General features: G+C 56.8%; 2 protein-coding genes across 6 annotated transcripts; both read left to right on the forward strand.

Moving 5' to 3' along the window:
• The first annotated feature begins 3,320 nt into the window (after positions 1–3,320).
• LGALS1 (galectin 1) lies at positions 3,321–7,132 on the forward strand. Its single transcript, XM_081589996.1, has 4 exons — positions 3,321–3,852; positions 5,194–5,273; positions 6,414–6,585; positions 6,928–7,132. Exons 1-4 carry the CDS (start codon positions 3,844–3,846, stop codon positions 7,072–7,074), a joined length of 408 nt encoding a protein of 135 aa, XP_081446122.1. The 5' UTR covers positions 3,321–3,843; the 3' UTR covers positions 7,075–7,132.
• Positions 7,133–10,601: 3,469 nt separating this feature from the next.
• On the forward strand, positions 10,602–15,281 carry NOL12 (nucleolar protein 12). 5 transcript variants are annotated; one of them, XM_081590002.1, is made up of 7 exons: positions 10,836–10,867; positions 11,700–11,964; positions 12,059–12,164; positions 12,438–12,486; positions 12,999–13,141; positions 14,437–14,534; positions 14,852–15,281. In XM_081590002.1, exons 2-7 carry the CDS (start codon positions 11,948–11,950, stop codon positions 15,015–15,017), a joined length of 579 nt encoding a protein of 192 aa, XP_081446128.1. In that variant the 5' UTR covers positions 10,836–10,867; positions 11,700–11,947; the 3' UTR covers positions 15,018–15,281. The 5 variants fall into 5 exon arrangements, with proteins under 5 accessions (XP_081446125.1, XP_081446123.1, XP_081446128.1 ...); XM_081590000.1 differs by having other exon boundaries at positions 11,700–11,919; XM_081589999.1 differs by having other exon boundaries at positions 10,602–11,919.
• Positions 15,282–16,213: the final 932 nt, after the last annotated feature.

Below are 16,213 nucleotides of genomic sequence, written 5' to 3' on the forward strand. Positions count from 1 at the left end.
GCTCCCCGTGTGACCCTGGCCAAGTGGCCACCCTCTCTGGGTGGTCTCTGCATCATTAAATGAAGGAGCTCTGGAGCTGGCTCTGGCCACGCCCACCTTCCCCAGCTGGGCCAGCCAGGCTGCCTGGGGGTGCAGAGGGTATCTCAGGGGGTCTGGCAGCCCTCCACACCACGGCCAGCTGGAGGAGCCACAGCCTTCCTGGGAGCTGGGAGGGAGCCGACAGGCTGGGAAGAGCCATTCTGGCCTGGATCTCCTGTCTGGACAAGCTCCGCTCATTTCTCACAGCGGCACCCAAGGTCCAGCCAGTAAGGCCAGCCTGCAGGATGGAGGAATTCCAGAGAGCTGGCTGCCTCCACTGCAGTGAGGCAGAGGAGAGTCGCTGGGTGGGAGGGGCTTGGCCTTGGGGAATGCAGGAGAGACAGCTGACTTTCAGCTCCTCTCACATCACCCCTATAACCCTCCAGGCAGATGGGTAACATCCCCACTTTCCAGGCCTGGATACAGGTTCAGGGAGGACAAGGACTTTGGCTGGAGTTAGAGCCCGGTAGCCCCCAAATCAGGAGAAGGCAATGGCAACCCACTCCAGTACTCTTGCCTGGAAAATCCCATGGACGGAGGAGCCTGGTAGGCTGCAGTCCATGGGGTCACTAAGAGTCGGGCATGACTGACAGTCCATGGGGTCGCTAAGAGTCGGGCATGACTGAGTGACTTCACTTTCACTTTTCACTTTCATGCATTGGAGAAGGAAATGGCAACCTACTCCAGTGTCCTTGCCTGGAGAATCCCAGGGACAGGGGAGCCTGGTGGGCTGCCGTCTATGGGGTCGCACAGAGTCAGACACAACTGAAGCAACTTAGCAGCAGCAGCCCCCAAATCAGGACTTGCCCCTCTTCTCCGATTCTGATGTCAGCTTCGTTTCAGGGCCCCAGGGCAGCTTCCCTGTGCAGAAGTTTGACCCAGGTGGCTGTTTCAGGAGGGAGGTGAGAATGAAATGAGATAATGTATGAAAGCGAGGCGCCGGGCACAGGGCCTGACAGATAAATGGGCGCCACCAGCAGGAGGCCCTGAGACTAGGGGTGGGGGGTATAATGCAGCTTGTCCCTGCCCCCTGCCCCCAGAAAACCACAATCCCTCTTATTTATAGGGGACACTGGACTCTGTAGAGACTCCTCACCACAGCCTGGGGTCGGGGGTCTACCTAGGGACGACATGGGGGTGAGAGGGCAGCCTCCCAGAAGTGTTGACCCAGGAAGGTGAACTCAGCCTGGGAGAAGAGACAAGAAGAAGGCAAAAATCTTCTGAGACTCTATGAACAAAAGAATCATCTATTAAGGATATACAACAGACCTGAACTCTACCTTGAACTAACCTTGTGCAAGAGAGCAGGGCTGCTCATGCCCAATTCACAGGCAGGCAGACTGAGGCAAGCAGGGAGAAGCAACTTGCCGAGATGCCCTGGGAGGGCATGACAGGGTTACTACCAGAACCCGAGTCTCCAGACTCCCAGAGGGGCCTTTCCGGGGCCCTACACCCCATGTCACCATCCCACTTTGTCTTCCTACCAGCCCTCGGCAGGCCAAATGTCACAGAGGAGTAAAGCAGCCCTCATCCAACAACAAACACTTCCTGGTGCCGAACCCCATCTTCCAGGATGGGGGGGAAATGGAGCAGCTCCTGAGGCCCTAAAAGCCCCACCACTGGGGAGCAGCCAGCCAGGCCCACCTGATGGCCGTCACAGCAGGGACTGCATCTGAAGCATCTCTGGCTTTGGTCCAGGGTTCCTCCTGAAATGCCCTCATTCCTTGTCCAGGCAGAGAGGGTGTCTGTGGGCCTCAGAGGGGAAGCGTAGAGGAAAGGCAGTGGAGCTGGGCACCACCCACCCACCCCTCCCTAATGCTGAGGTTTGGAGGGAGGCCCTGCAGGAAAAAGTGAAGCACTTTTGGTGGTTGGTTTCTGAGGCAGCTGGCTTGGTCTAGGAGGAGGGGTGATGGGCTCACAGGGGGTGCCACCCAACCTCTCTAGGCCTGCCTCTCAGCCCCGTGCCCTCCCCTCTCCTCCTGTGCCAGCGTGGGCCTCAGTCTCTGGAGGATGATGGGGGCTGGGGAGGCAGCGAGCTCGGGGCAGCGCCTCCTGATGTGAGTCACCCCTGGTCCATATCTTCTTAGCTCTTCAGTGCTGGTGATTTCAGAAGGGGGACAGTGATGTGAAGGAGGTCCTGTTGATACCTCTCTTAGCAAGCCCCCCACCCCACCCACCCAGGGCTCCCCATGCTCCTCTCTCTACTTGGTTTCTGAATGTGAGGTGAGCAGCCCTTGACCCCACCCTCAAGTCTATTGCTACAGTGATTTTCCCTGCAGTCTAAATCTGGCCTCACAACTCAATCTTCATATTACTTTCTGTGGCCTCCCCAGCACCCTCAGACAAAACAATGCCCAAGCCCCTCAGTGAGGCCCTTCATGATCCAGATACCATTGGCCTTCCAGCCTCATAACCCCATCTTTCCCCAGCAATCCCTAAACTCCAGCCATGCCCAGATGCTTACGGTTCCCCAGGCGTGTGCTGTCTCATTTCTTTGCCCATGCTGGAATGCCAGTCCCTGCTTCTTCACCCATCCTTGAAGACCCACCTTCTGGGACTTCCTTGGCAGTCCAGTGGTTAAGACTCTGCCTTTCCACTGCAGTTGGCACAGGTTCAATCCTTGGTCAGGGAACTAAGATCCCGCATGCCACGTGGGGTGGCCAAAAAAAGAAAAGACCCACATTCTTCCCATTCTGGACCACCCCACCACAGTGCTTGCTCATGACTTCTCTCAGAGCCAGCATCGTGCTACTTCCTAATTAGGTTCACAGTCAAATTCTGCCCCCAGCAGAGAGCTACTTGAGAGCAGGGACTGAGGGCTTCATCTTGGAATCCTCTGAGGCCAGCTCAGGGTCAGGCACACAATAGGTGCTCGGTAAAATACCCGCTAAACGGATGGGGAAAGAAGTTGTGCCTGGCATCAGAGGGAGAAAGAATGGAGGTGGGTGCACAGACCGGGGACCCCAACCCTTTATGGCCTGGCTCACCCTGGGCCGCCTTCCAGGCCTGACCCTCTTGGACAGGCCAGCAGCTGTTAGGCAGGGGCTCCTGGAGGATCCGCAGCAGGGCCCTCAGGAGGGCCAAGCCTGCGGCCTGAGTCCCAAGTCTGGGCGGCAGCCTCAAGCCTGGCACCGGCCCAGCCTTTCTTTAGCGCTAGTGAAGAGCAGAGCAGCAGCCGCAATCCCTGTTTCCGGGGGAGGCAGGGCTTTGTGGTTAATGGGTCCTGGGCCCTCTGCAGAGGCGCCCAGAACGGGCCACGCCCTGGCCCCTGCCAAGGAACAGAGCCTCTCGAACCCCAGATCTAATTCTCGAGGGACCCTGCACCCCTTCAGCTGTCTTCTCTGGGTATCCCCCCAGCTCAGCCAGCTAGCCCTGGCCCTCTTCCTGCTAATTCTTGGACCTAACTCATCCTCAAACTATTTTCCACTGGCTTCCCCCAATCCTTGCCACAGCACAATTTTGGGAAGGGGTAGGAGAATTGGGAGGTGCAGCCTGGACCTTGAGGGAGTGGCTAAGAAGAAATGGGGGGGTGTCTCTACTCTGATTGGTCATCTCTGCTCCAGAACGGGCTTCAAAATTCCTTTAACTCCGCCTCCTGTGGCCCCCATCCCCTTCCTGAGTTACAATTGGCTCAGCATCCAGGGGGCGGGACTCATCGGGGTCCAGTCCAGTTAAAAGGGTGGGAGCGGCCCGAAGCCCATTTCTCCTGCAGAATCTTCAGACAACTGGTGCCGAAGTTCCAGGAACATCCTCCTCTCTTCAGTCATGGCTTGTGTGAGTATGGGGACCCCCCACCCTAAGGCCCAGAGATGGTCTGGGGGCTCAGCCAGGGAGAGCGAGGATAGATCAGGATCTGGGTTCTAGTTCCCGTGGTGTGGCCTTGAACAAGTGTCTTTTCTGGGCCTCAGTGGCCATGTCTGTAAAATGAGGGTAGGGCCACCACGGTCCCCCAAGGCCTTCTCTGGCTTAAGAAATTTCTGGATTCCTCCAGGGTCTGACAGCACAGTTATTTCTGCCAAGGTCTGACATTCTGCAGCTCTCTAGAGAAGTGGGAGTGGAAAGGGTGTGGCCGACTGGACATGGGGCGGGGGACGCATTTTCATAGTGCCCCGGCCACTGTCCCTTCCCCCTCCTCCACCCCATAGAAACTCCTGTCCCCTCCCCCCTGCAGCTGTCCCCAGTCCCTGGGCCAGGGCAGAGTCACCCTTTGCTCCAGAGAGCTCTGAAAAGTCGCCAGGATCTGAGACAGGCTGCCTGGGGGGAGCCTGTATAGGTTAGCCTGCGGCAGTGGGTGATTCTGTCCAGGCCGGTCCAGGCTGGTCAGGCGGGGGTTGGGGGGAGTGCCCGACGACCCATTCCTCCAAGCTAGGAGGGGTGTGTATGTATGTGTGATAAGGGATATAAGGAGGAAGCTAGAATCTTCTGCAGGCCCCGAGGGACAGGATTCAAGTTTCTGGCAGGAGGAACCACTCACACCAGCTAAGCTTTGAACTTGGCATTTGTTAACCCTAGACCAGCCAGGGTGCAGGCTCCTGCCCTGGGGGCCATTCTCCCTTCTTAGAGGGGCCTAACTGTGCTCCTTAGGGGACTCCTCTCCAGCCCGTCCCTCTCTGCACAGAGGGGTTTGAAGGGGATGGTGGACACCGCCCAGCCCCAGGCCTCTTCCTCTTCAGCAGATGGACAGACAGCCTCAACTCACCTTCCTTTGCCCCCAACTCGCAGAGACCCATGTGGAGGCTGCCTCTCTCCATCTATTCAGTGAGGCAGGCAATGGAGCACAGACAGCACTCCACCTCCCCGGCTACACACTGCATTTAAAATCCCCAGGCTAAATCACAGAAACTTCTAGATCCTGTCTTCTAAGAACCTCAGTCATGTTACAGACAAGAAATTGACCCAGTTGGGAGTAGGGACTTGCCCAGGACCACTCAAAGAAAGAGAGTCTAGATCTTGCAGCCGGGTTCCTCAGGCTTCAGGTCGGCCTGGTCAGAGCAGCCTGAAAAGGGGACGACCCCACCCCTTCATTCCCACCCACCCCTCCTGACCGCCCCCGCCCCCGCCCCCCCCCCGCCACTGCGTCCTCTAACCCGGCTGGGCGGGGTCTCGTCTACGCAGGGTCTGGTCGCCAGCAACCTGAATCTCAAACCTGGGGAGTCCCTCAGAGTGCGGGGCGAGGTGGCCGCAGACGCCAAGAGGTGAGGGGGGGCGAGGGCGGGGGCGGTGGGCGGCAGGGAGGAGGGCTCAGCTCCAGGGAGGAGCCGGGCCCTGCCAGGGGCGTGGCTGGTCGGGCCCGGCCCCTCCCTCCGGCGGGGCGGGCTTCAGGTCGGCGGCTGCTGAGGCCGTGTCTTCTGGATGAGTCACTTCCTCCGCGGGGTCTGCACGCCCCCACCACTGTCGCCCCCTTAAACTGAACCAGCTGAGGCCTCGTCATCTACCTCCGCTGGCCTTCCCCTCGCCCCTTGCTATGGGCGGGGCCTGAGGGGGCGGGGAGAAGGGATGAAAGGGCGTCACTCTTGCTGCCCGCCTTCCGAGATCCGTTTTTTTTCCTCCGCTCTTCGCTTTTCTCGACCTTTCACTCCTTCCTGAACTCATCATTCATTCGGCCAGCTGGCCTAAATTCTCCGGAGTCTTGTGACCTTGGATCAGTCAACCCACCGCCTTGAGCCTTATTTGTTAATCGGTTCATGGAGGGAGGAGGTTGCTGGGTGAAGGTGCAATGCTGGATCTCTCGGTGGCGATGATGACCAGCTGACCATAGAAAAGAGCCGCAGGTTTCACGCGCACCGCTTCTACCATTCTTTCCAAACCCTCAGAGGCAGGTATTGCTGTTAGCTCCACTCAGCAAAGGTATTATTGTTATTCGTTCATGAGCCCCGCAGTTATTGAGCACCTATCTGCTACGTGTCACGCATCGCGCTGGACACCAGGGCTCGAGACAGACAAGACGGATTGGACACTTGCCCTCCCAGAGGTCACCATCTGGAGGGAATCTCTGACCTTGACCAAAGGGGCTGGGACACAAATTCATGTCTGCAAGAGTCCTGGCTGTCGGCACAGCAAGACCCTTAAGAGGTCCTCTTTGTGCAGCCCCCACTGTGTAGATATGGACATTGAAATCCAGAGAGGGGCAGGGACTTGCTCAGGGGCACACAGCAAGGAGGAGGCAGGGACACAGCTAGAATCCAGGTTTCCTGCCTCTCGGCTCAGTGAGTTTCCCCAGCGAGGTGCTTTCACGTGGACTAGGTGGCACAGACTAGAGGGTCTGAGGGGGCTGTAGCCAGTAGCTGTAGCTGTAGCTTGAGGGGGCGGCCTCAAGCCCACCTGTTACCCCCTAGCTTCTCGCTGAACCTGGGCAAAGATGATAACAATCTGTGCCTGCACTTCAACCCTCGTTTCGACGCACATGGGGACATCAATACCATCGTGTGTAACAGCAAGGACGCCGGGGCCTGGGGGGCCGAGCAGCGGGAATCTGCCTTCCCCTTCCAGCCAGGAAGTGTCGTGGAGGTGGGCTGGGGCCTGGGGGTGGGATCAGGGCACTGGGTGGGCTGGGGCAGAGCTGGGTTGAGTGGCTAGAGACCTAGGTCCCACCCCCCCAACCCCTGTCCCCCTTCCCATATCCCTGCCCCCCTTCCCATATCCCTGCCCTTCCCTCACCAGCTGTGTGATCCTCGGTGAGCAATATCCCCTTCTCCCAACCTCAGGGCCTCACCCATGAAGCAGGGCTGTTGTCAGGGCTGGGTGAGGAAAGGGCTCTGGGAGGGCCTAGGACCTGCATGCTGCAGCTGTGGCTGCGGAGTCAAGGGTCCCTGTGGGGTCCATGTGCTCACTGCCCTTCTGCACCCCCAGGTATGCGTCTCCTTCGACCAGACAGACCTAACCATCAAGCTGCCCGATGGATACGAATTCAAGTTCCCCAACCGCCTCAACCTGGAGGCCATCAACTACCTGGCTGCAGGTGGTGACTTCAAGATCAAGTGTGTGGCCTTTGAGTGACACATGGGCCAGCCAGCCCATGGCCCCCAATAAAGGCAGCTGCCTCTGTTCCCCCTGATCCAGCCTCCTGTGTGTGTGGGTGTGGAAGAGGAGGGTTCCACCAACTCCTCCAATCCCTGTCTCTGCCCTTTCCTTCACTTTCATTCACTACCTTGATGCATACTTTTTTGGGGGGTGGGGCTGAGCTATGTGGCTTGTGGAATCTGAGTTCCTTGGTCAGGGATGGAACCCAGGCCCATGGCAGTGAAAGCATCCAACCATTGGACCTGCCAGGGAACTCCCTTAACGTTATACCTCTTAAGTGGGCTTCCAACCCACTCCAGTATTCTTGCCTGGAAAATCCCGTGGACAGAGGAACCTGGCAGAATACAGTCCATAGGGTTGCAAAGAGTCAAACACGACTGAAGTGTGCCACTGACATCTTCCCCTGGGTCCCCTGGGCTGAACAGAAAGCTCAGTACCCAGTAGGGAGCTCAATACTAAATAAGCCCCAGTCACCTCCCTCAAACAGTTCCCAACTCAGTGGACCCCAGCACACAGTAGATGCTCGAAAGGTGTTGAATAAATGAAAACAGGGAGAGAGGCAAGAACAGGCTGATTCATGCCATGGTATCTGGGGCAGCACAGAGGGAGGTAGAGGGAAGAATACTTGTGGCCCCCTCATTTGTTTTCACGAGCTAGGAAGCCGTCCAATTTCAGACAGTGCAGGGAAACCAGCTGTGTGCCCTTCTGGGCCTTAATTGAGCTCGCTGAGCCTGTTTATTCATTTATATGATGGGGAGGATAGCATGGAGTCTCTCATGGGATTTTTGTGAGGATGAAATGAGGTATGTGAAGGAGGACAAGCGTAGGGCTGGCACGTGGCAAACACGCATTAGATAGTATATCCATCCCTACCCCACTATCTCTTGAGATCTTACCCCCTGAATTTGAAAGGGAGGAAACAGGCTCTGGGTGGTGACTCCCTGGTCTGTACCAGGCCCAGATGAGCCTTCTGGGGCTCCCCAAGCACCCCAGCTTTGTGGTGCCAGGCCACACCTCTGAATGCTGGAGTGTAAGGGCAACCAGGGTGCCAGTCTGGAAACTCAGGATCTTTAACCCAACAATGGGAAGATGGGCTTGGGCGATGGCCCTGGCACCACCTGCTGGCCCATTTCTGATAGGAGGAATGGGGGAGGAGGAATGCTAGCCCCTGCAGAGAGCCTAGAAATAGAGGCAGGTGGGCCTCCTGCTGCACACAGCCTCTTCCCTGCAGAGCAGAGGAGTGCAGGGGACTCACGCAGCTTGTGATGAGGCCTCCATGAGCCCCTCCTCTGCTGGTTTCCAGAGGATGTGGTTTCCAAGGCCAGCCAGGTTGTGTTACCTTGGAGGCCAAGGCTTCACCCAGCTCCGTCATGCTCATTTGTCACCAGTGATGGGACATGAGCTGATGTCTGGGCAACCCTGCACACCGACCACTCCTTTGCCCCTTTTCCTTTCTGCTCCCTGCTGTAGGGCCCCTACCTCCCTGGGAAACAGCCCCTGGGAACTGAGCCAGTGTTCCAAGAAGGCTTAGAATCAGAACCTCAGTGGGCAACCCCCAAGCCCCAGGGCAGCCTCCTGAGGTGTGTGTGGGGTGGGAGCTTGGCTAATTTCAGTCTCCAGAACAGCTAGCATCAGCTGTGAAACACTGGATAGGTCTCTTTCCCCCATCCTTAGTTTTCTCACCTGTAAAATGGGGGCTATTATTTCACCTGACCCCTTTGGGTGGATGATTCCCATCTCAGTGGGTCCGCTGGACACATCTCTTTGTGGACCACAGAGGATGGGAACGGCCTTGAGCCACACCCAATCTCCAGGGTCTCCTGGGGCACCCAAGTGGTCACCGAGGGAGAGACAGCTTTGGAAGTCTGGCTGTGGATGGGGCGCCCTCTGCAGGACATTAGAGAAAGTGTCTTCTTGAGTTCCTTTTTCTAGTCCTACTTCCTCTCCCTACACTGGCTGAACACACAATACACCAGGACTGGGACTACAACCAGGCAGAGGAAAGCCTCTGGGGCAGATTAGGAGAGAGATCACTGACTGTGTAGGAAAGAAACTGGGCTTGGAGTCAGACAGACCCGTGTTCAAACCCCAGTTCCATCACTGTGTTCCCTTGGACTAGTTACGTAACCCCTCTGAACCTGTTTCCTCACCCATCAAATTGCATTAATACTAGTATCCACCTTGTGTGACTGTTGCAAGGATTAGCTGAGATAATGTGGAGAAGTGCATTGTGCCTAGCACATAGTAGGGGCTCTGTAAGCATTGGTTCCCTTCACCTCTTTTCAGACCCCATGTGTTCCAAGAGCCTATGAAACTGGGTCCAGAGAAACAATAACTAGAGTTCGAGTTTAGATGACAGGGCTCTACCCTCAGCACCTGCTCTTCTTGTCTGTGTGACCTTGGGTAAGTGACCACACCTCTCTGAGCCTCATTAAAATGGGATTCATATCTCAAAAAAGATAATCATTTAGGGACCATGGAGGTCCAGTGCTTAAGACTCCACACTTTCACTCTAGGGGACATGGGTTCCATCTCGGGTTGGGGGACTAAAGATCCCACATGCTGCATGGCACAGCCAAAAAAAAGATAATCGTGCAAAGAACTAAATGGCCACTGCGGTTATTCTTTGGCTCATCACCTTCATCATCATTTCTATTAAGAAAATGTGCCATCTCTTGCTGTGCCTGAACATAAAAATATGCTCAATGAACATAAAAATAATTTCAAGGAGAAAGTGATCCAAAAGGGAAGTGTGTTAGACTGTGAGCTAACTGCAGCAAAGGGCTCTCAAGCTTTTGGAGTCTGGGTGGGGTTGCCAGTCTCACATTTATTTTCCTGGAGTAAAGGGGACCTGGAACTCCCAGGGAAGAGTTTGAACAACAGCACCTGCCCGAGGTGGCAGACCTCACTCTGCGCTGGGAACTTTCCTAGATGTGGCCTGAGCCCCTTGTGGGCTGGCAGCTCGGACTGGGTGGGCTGCGAGGGCCGACTGCACAGAGATCCCCACAGAGCGGCTGTCTTCTTATTTGGTTCCAGTCTCTGCACCTGACCAGATGTTTCAGGAGGGCAGAACTACTCCATACACAGGGCAGCAATCGGGGGAAGCTGCACACCACTTAAGAATGAACTGATTTTGTTTAAGTTATTTCCCCTTCTCTGAGCCTCCACGGAAGGCGGCTCGCTGGGCTTCTTGCTGGGGGTAAGGCGGGGCGCACCACTGCAGCCAAGGCAATGCTTCTACCCAGGAGGGTGCCAAGGATGGCAAGGGGCATGGCCACTAGGGGCAGTGCAGGGCCAGAGAGACAGTTGTTCATCACCCAGTTGTTCATCACCCTGCTGTTCAGCTGCGGGAAATGGGGGGCGCGGGGGCGGGGGCAGAGATCCCGCCTGTTACACATGAAGTCGAGAGGGACGGGAGAAACGCAGGGCGGCCCCTTTAAAAGGCGGGGTCCGGAGAGCGGAACGGCCGAGCGTGCCCGCGGAGCACTTCCGGGAGGCTGTTCGTACTACAACCGGAAGTGTCTTTGGTGCACGGAATCCGCGCCGCCGAAGCGTTCCTGCTATGGGCCGCAACAAGAAGAAGAAGCGAGATGGCGACGACCGGCGGCAGCGACTCATCCTGAGCTTCGACGAGGAGAAGCGGCGGTGAGTGCCAAGGCTGAGCGGATCCCGTTCGGGCCGCCGGGCAAGGCCGAGGCCGGGTCTGTCCGCACACGCTCGCGCGGAGAGCCCTTCCGGCCCCGCCCTCTCGGCGTGGTGCGGCGTCCTGGTGGGTGGAAGCCTCGGCTCTGGTCCCCCGAGCCCGGGGGAATGGAATCGCCCGCCCCGCCCTCGCGTCGCTTCTCTGCTCCCCAAGCCGCCTTGAGATGCTGTGTGCGCGGCCCGAGAGCGGGCTTCACCCTCCCCAGCCTGGCGGTCTCGCTCTCAGTTGTTCAGTCTCTCAGTCGTGTTGGACTCTCTGCGATCCCGTGGACTCACAGTAGACTCAGCTGTTTTTGATGAGTGATTAGTGAATGAAACAAAGGTCTCCGGAACTTTGAGTCGGTCCTCTAAGCCTTAACGTCTGGTCTAGCACCACTCAGAGTGCCACCTGGACCTATGGTAGTGGGTCAGCGAAAAGCCTGGTGTTGGGCCCCAGAACAGATAGGAATGATGAGGCCAGACCTAGGGAGATGAGAGGGGCTGAGATAAGATGGAGGAAGGAAAGAAGTCCTGGGGCATCGTCAGGAAACTCAGGGAGGAGGCATCAACAGGACCTGCAGAGGAGTCCAGGGGCAGAGTCCTGGGGAAATGGGCGTTGGTCCAATGGAGAGTTTGTGGAGGTCTGGGTGAGGGCGGCCTTGAAAGTCCCACTTGAAGCGGCCTAATTCACTGAGGAGTAGAGTTTGCCAGTGAAGAAGGGACCCTCACCTGTTCTAGGTTCAAAGGCTCTCAGCCTATGCCCACCACCTGGCCCTGTTGCTGGCAGCTAAGAGCCCAGGAGGGTAGTGAGTGGGTAGAGAGGCAGCACCTCCCTCTCTTTCCCTAACTTTACACTCTCTTTGACCTTGGGCAAGTAACCTTACCTTTCTCTGCCTCAATGTCTCCCATCTGTAAATCAGGAATGGGTACCTGATTGAGGGCAGGAGGAAAAGGGAGTGACAGAGGATGAGATGGTTGGATGACATCATCGACTCAATGGATCTGAGTCTGAGTAAACTACGGGAGATAGTGAAGGACAGGCAAGCCTGGCGTGCTGCAGTCCATGGGGTCGCAAAGAGTCAGACGTGACTGAGCAACTGAACAACAACACCCACCGAATATGCATGCTGTTAAGATTATGTGAGTTAATAACGTTTACATTTTTGGAATGGTACTTTGCACATGGTGAGTGCAGTATTAGCTTTTTTTTCCCTCCTCTTGCTGGAGTGGGCCCTTCTTTCCTTGTGTCCTGATTGTCTCTCTTGCCTCTTTGCTGTAGGGAGTACCTGACAGGCTTCCACAAGAGGAAAGTGGAGCGGAAGAAGGCAGCCATTGAGGAGATCAAGCAGCGGCTGAAGGAGGAGCAGAAGAAGCTCCGGGAAGAGGTGCAGAGGGAGAGGGCAGGAGAGTGTCTCTGACGCCCAGGAGACCTGCAGCCTCACTGGCCCAAATAGGGGCACCTGCAGGGCTGAGGGGAGGGGTGGACAGGCCTGGAGTGCAGTTTATGTAGATAGAGATGCCCTGGTCCAGGTCTGGGGAAGGTTTAGGGTAAGATCTCTTGATCTTTCCCTCCAAGCTGTGGTCTTACTCATCCTGGAGGTGAGCAGTGCCTGGGCTGAGAGGCCGTACTCACCATGTTGCCTTCCCTTCGGTTTCAGCGCCACCAGGAATACTTGAAGATGCTGGCAGAGAGAGAGGAGGCTCTGGGTAAGTCCAATCCTTGACCTGACCTGGAGAATAGCCAATCGGTTGAGTTTATCCCTCGATGGGTGGGAGGGGAGGGGTATGAGGGCTGCAGAGAAGCTGACGTCCCTAGCTGTAGGGGTATTAGTGGTGCCCTTGGAGCCAGGGGTATCCTCAGGTACCTCTAAATATCAGTGGATCAGAGACCAGGAGGAGACCCAGACCTCTTGGCAAATGGATCCTGAGCAGAAAGCCCAGTTTCTGAGGCCTGGAGGGACTGGGGGTGGCAGCAGCTCCTGGGGTCCAGGTGGGGACCAGGTGGTCTGAGGTGTCCCCAGAGCATGAAGGGAGGAGTTGGGTCATTTCCAGCACTTGTCTGCAGGCCAGGCTCTGGACCCAGTGACTTCCTGGGTGCCACTCTATAGAGTAGAGGGGGCCATTACATTCCAGGGCTGGAGTCAGGGGTGGAGTGTGTGCTGGAGCCTGCTTACTTGTGCCCTGGGGCTGAGGCCTGGTCCTGTACCCACCCTGCACAGAGGAGGCCGACGAGCTAGACCGGCTGGTGACAGCAAAGACAGAGTCGGTGCAGTACGACCACCCCAACCACACAGTCACCGTGACCACCATCAGCGACCTGGACCTCTCAGGGGCCCGACTGCTCGGCCTGTCCGTGCCTGAGGTGGGTCTCCTTCCCAGCCTGGGGGATAAAGGGACACAGGGTCAGCCTGGCTTGTCAGGGGGATCAGTAAGTGCTGGTCCATGTCATGAGGATTCCAGTACAAGGGGCTCTGTCCTATGGATCACCCTCCAGGGCCTGGACCAAAGCCCTGAGCCCTGGATTTTCAGAGGCTAGCTCCACCACAAGCAGCTGTGACAGCTTGGGGAGGTTTCTCTGCCTCGCTGCTGCTTCCCTTCACCACTACATTGGGGGTCACCGATGATAGCAGCTGCCTCGCTGCGTCGCTGTGAGGATAAAGGTGTTCAGTCCACTAGAAGCACTTGAGAGCGGCTGATTGCGCTCGCTACCCTTGCAAGATATGTCTCTCTCCTCTGACCTGTGGGGTGCGAGTCATAGCAAGTTCCAACCAGCATTAAAAAAAAAAAGGGGGGGGAAACTATCAAAAGTATCAGAAAGCATCCCATCAAATGTTGTCTTACGAAATATTTGTTTTAGTTAAGCTTGTGTCTGGGTTGTGTAGGTATTTATGCACATGTATGTGTATAGTTTGGAGAAGGAAATGGCAACCCATTCCAGTATTCTTGCCTGGAAAATCACATGGATGGAGGAGCCTGGCGGGCTACACCCCATGGATTCGCAAACAGTCAGACACTACTGAGCAACTAACACACACACACGTATAGTTAGTTCCAGGTAAACCATATCCCCTCGTGTGGGTTACAGTGTCCTTAAGTTCTAGAGTCACTGCTTTAATCATATCCTTTCTGAGCTCACACTTGCCTTGTGTTTGCTTATTCTTCTGTTCGTTATGTGTGTGTGAAAGTCGCTCAGGAATGTCCAACTCTTTGAGACCCCATGGACTATAGTCTGCCAGGCTCCTCTGTCCATGGGATTCCCCAGGCAAGAATCCTGGAGTGGGTAGCCATTCCCTTCTCCAGGGGATCTTCCCAACCCAGGAATCGAACCCAGGTCTCCCACATCACAGGCAGATTCTTTACTGTCTGAGCCACCAGGGAAGCCCTTTCTTCTCTCTGGTCTGATGCAAAGACCAGTCTTGTCCCCATTTTAGAATTCTTTCATTTGTGAGTGTTGGAGTGTGCCCACTGTGGGCCATTGCAGTGGAGGACATCAGAACCCACCTCTGCCCCATGTCATTCCTGCTTCAGGGCACATGTGGCCTTTCCCCACCTAGGGCCGCCTTCTGAGCCACGAGCAGGTGTGGGAGGCAGCAGAGTAGTGACTGCTCAGGAGGCCCAGGCCTGTTGACCCACCGCTCCTGTTCTGTGCTTCTTTAGCAAGGGGCCAGGTCTGGGCCTGAGGAGGAGGCATCATCCATGGAGAAGCCGACCAGAGCCTTACCCAGGAAGTCCAGAGACCCTCTGCTCTCCCAGCGGTGAGCCCTGGCCTGTCCTCCCCTGTGAGCCAGCTCCTATGGCTGGTGTTGGAGCAGTCACCTCCCCCTGGCCCATGGTGGGTGGTGTGGGGCAGAGTGCCTGGGGTAAAGGGCCTTTGTCGCTGTGACCCGAGGAGCTGGCAGGCCCTCTGGGACAGAGCATGCTACCTTTGGAATGGCATTTGGAGCCTGTCCTGAGCACCCCTGCGTGAGCTGGCCTGTCAGGCACCCCTCCCCTAGACCCAGCCTTCTGCCCATACCTTATTCCCCTGGGTAAACCGAGGCCCAAGCCTCACCAGCCTCCCTCCCTCCCATAGGATCTCCTCTCTCACGGCCTCACTGCATGCACACAGTCGCAAAAAGGTCAAGAGGAAACATCCCCACCGGGCCCAGGACGCCACCAAGAAGCCCCCGAGCACCACTCGTACAAGCAAGACCCAGCGTCGCCGGCTGACAGGCAAAGCCCGGCACAGCGGGGAATGAGCTCTGAGACCCCGGCCAGGCACCAGCCTTGTCAGCAAGGACCTGTCCTGTCTCAGCTGGGCTGTCTCATAACCCACCCTGCACCCAGGCAATGACTACAGCCCAAGCTTGGGAGGCCAGCACCCCTCCGGCCTGGGGTTTAGCCTCCAGAAGGTGCGGACAGCTGAGAGCTGGCCTCCTGCAGGAAGAGCCTCTGGGGGCCAAGTTTGGGGCGTCTGTCCAAATGTGTACCTCCCTGGACCTTCATCAGATTTGTGAAACTAAGCACATGTATGGTTGGTTTGTCCCTGACCCTGATGCCACACACCAAGGGCAGGCATTTGGGGTGGTGGAAACTGTTGGGCATGGGTCACCCTCGCTGTCCAACAGTTCTCCCTCTGGGTATGTAAAAGTGGTGCTAGGCCTGGGCCCCCTGATGGGGCGAAGACCAGCGCCACCCCTGGCAGATCCAGAGTCTCCCTGCTGCTCTGGAACGCCAGCCGGTGGGTGAGCAGGGATGGGCTCTCCCTTCTCCTAGCTGGGACATTGGGCCTGTCCCTCCCCTTGGCCTTGCTGGTCTCCTCAGCTGACATCGAAGGAGTGGAGATGGGGAGTCCTGGAGTATTCTCACCCCCAAACTTGAGCAGCTTCCGTAGGCTTCCAGCAGCTCCCAGACAGCCCAACAAAGATAGAGTGATTAGTCATTTGTAAAGAAAATATCTCTCTTCCTCACTGTAAGCGTGGCTGGCGGGTGCTTGGTGAGGGCTGCCGATTCTTCACACTTCTTCCAGGTGCGGCTTCAGAGCCGATGGAAACCAGCATCGTTCCTTCCTTGTTGCAGCAGGTGAGTGACCTGTGTCACTCACACCCCCCGCTCTTCTGACGGAGCTGAGCTGGTGGCAGGGTGTGGTGTGAGGGTGGGCAGCCAGAGCACCTGTTCTAGAGATTCAGACCCTGCTTGCGCTGACTGGTTCCTGTGGTTGTGGACCAGGGCCCAGGAATTTTGGGTCCCGCCCTGGTTAGGGGAACTGTGTCTGGCCCTGACACTAAGACTGCAGATGGGAGAAGGATGCGCTCTTGGCCCCTGTGAAGCTGGTGGGCTATTGAGTGTGTGTGAAGGGAATGCAAGTTCTGCCCCTGCACTCAAGGGGCCTCCTGGAGGAAAGCGGACAGGGATCTAGGGTCTGCAGGGCAGGGCTTCCCCTTCACTCACCATG

The sequence above is a fragment of the Giraffa tippelskirchi genome, chromosome 4 (assembly GCF_054371585.1).
Source record: "Giraffa tippelskirchi isolate mGirTip1 chromosome 4, T2T-mGirTip1v1.2.pri, whole genome shotgun sequence".
Lineage (NCBI taxonomy): Eukaryota > Metazoa > Chordata > Mammalia > Artiodactyla > Giraffidae > Giraffa > Giraffa tippelskirchi.

Coding starts and splice junctions, on each gene's coding strand:
- NOL12 (XM_081589997.1), top strand. CDS start 10,661: ATGGGCCGCAACAAGAAGAAGAAGCGAGATGGCGACGACCGGCGGCAG. Junction 12,487..12,998: donor AGAGAGAGAGGAGGCTCTGG/GTAAGTCCAATC, acceptor CACCCTGCACAG/AGGAGGCCGACGAGCTAGAC. Junction 13,142..14,436: donor TCGGCCTGTCCGTGCCTGAG/GTGGGTCTCCTT, acceptor GTGCTTCTTTAG/CAAGGGGCCAGGTCTGGGCC.
- LGALS1 (XM_081589996.1), top strand. Junction 5,274..6,413: donor GTGGCCGCAGACGCCAAGAG/GTGAGGGGGGGC, acceptor GTTACCCCCTAG/CTTCTCGCTGAACCTGGGCA. Junction 6,586..6,927: donor AGCCAGGAAGTGTCGTGGAG/GTGGGCTGGGGC, acceptor CTGCACCCCCAG/GTATGCGTCTCCTTCGACCA.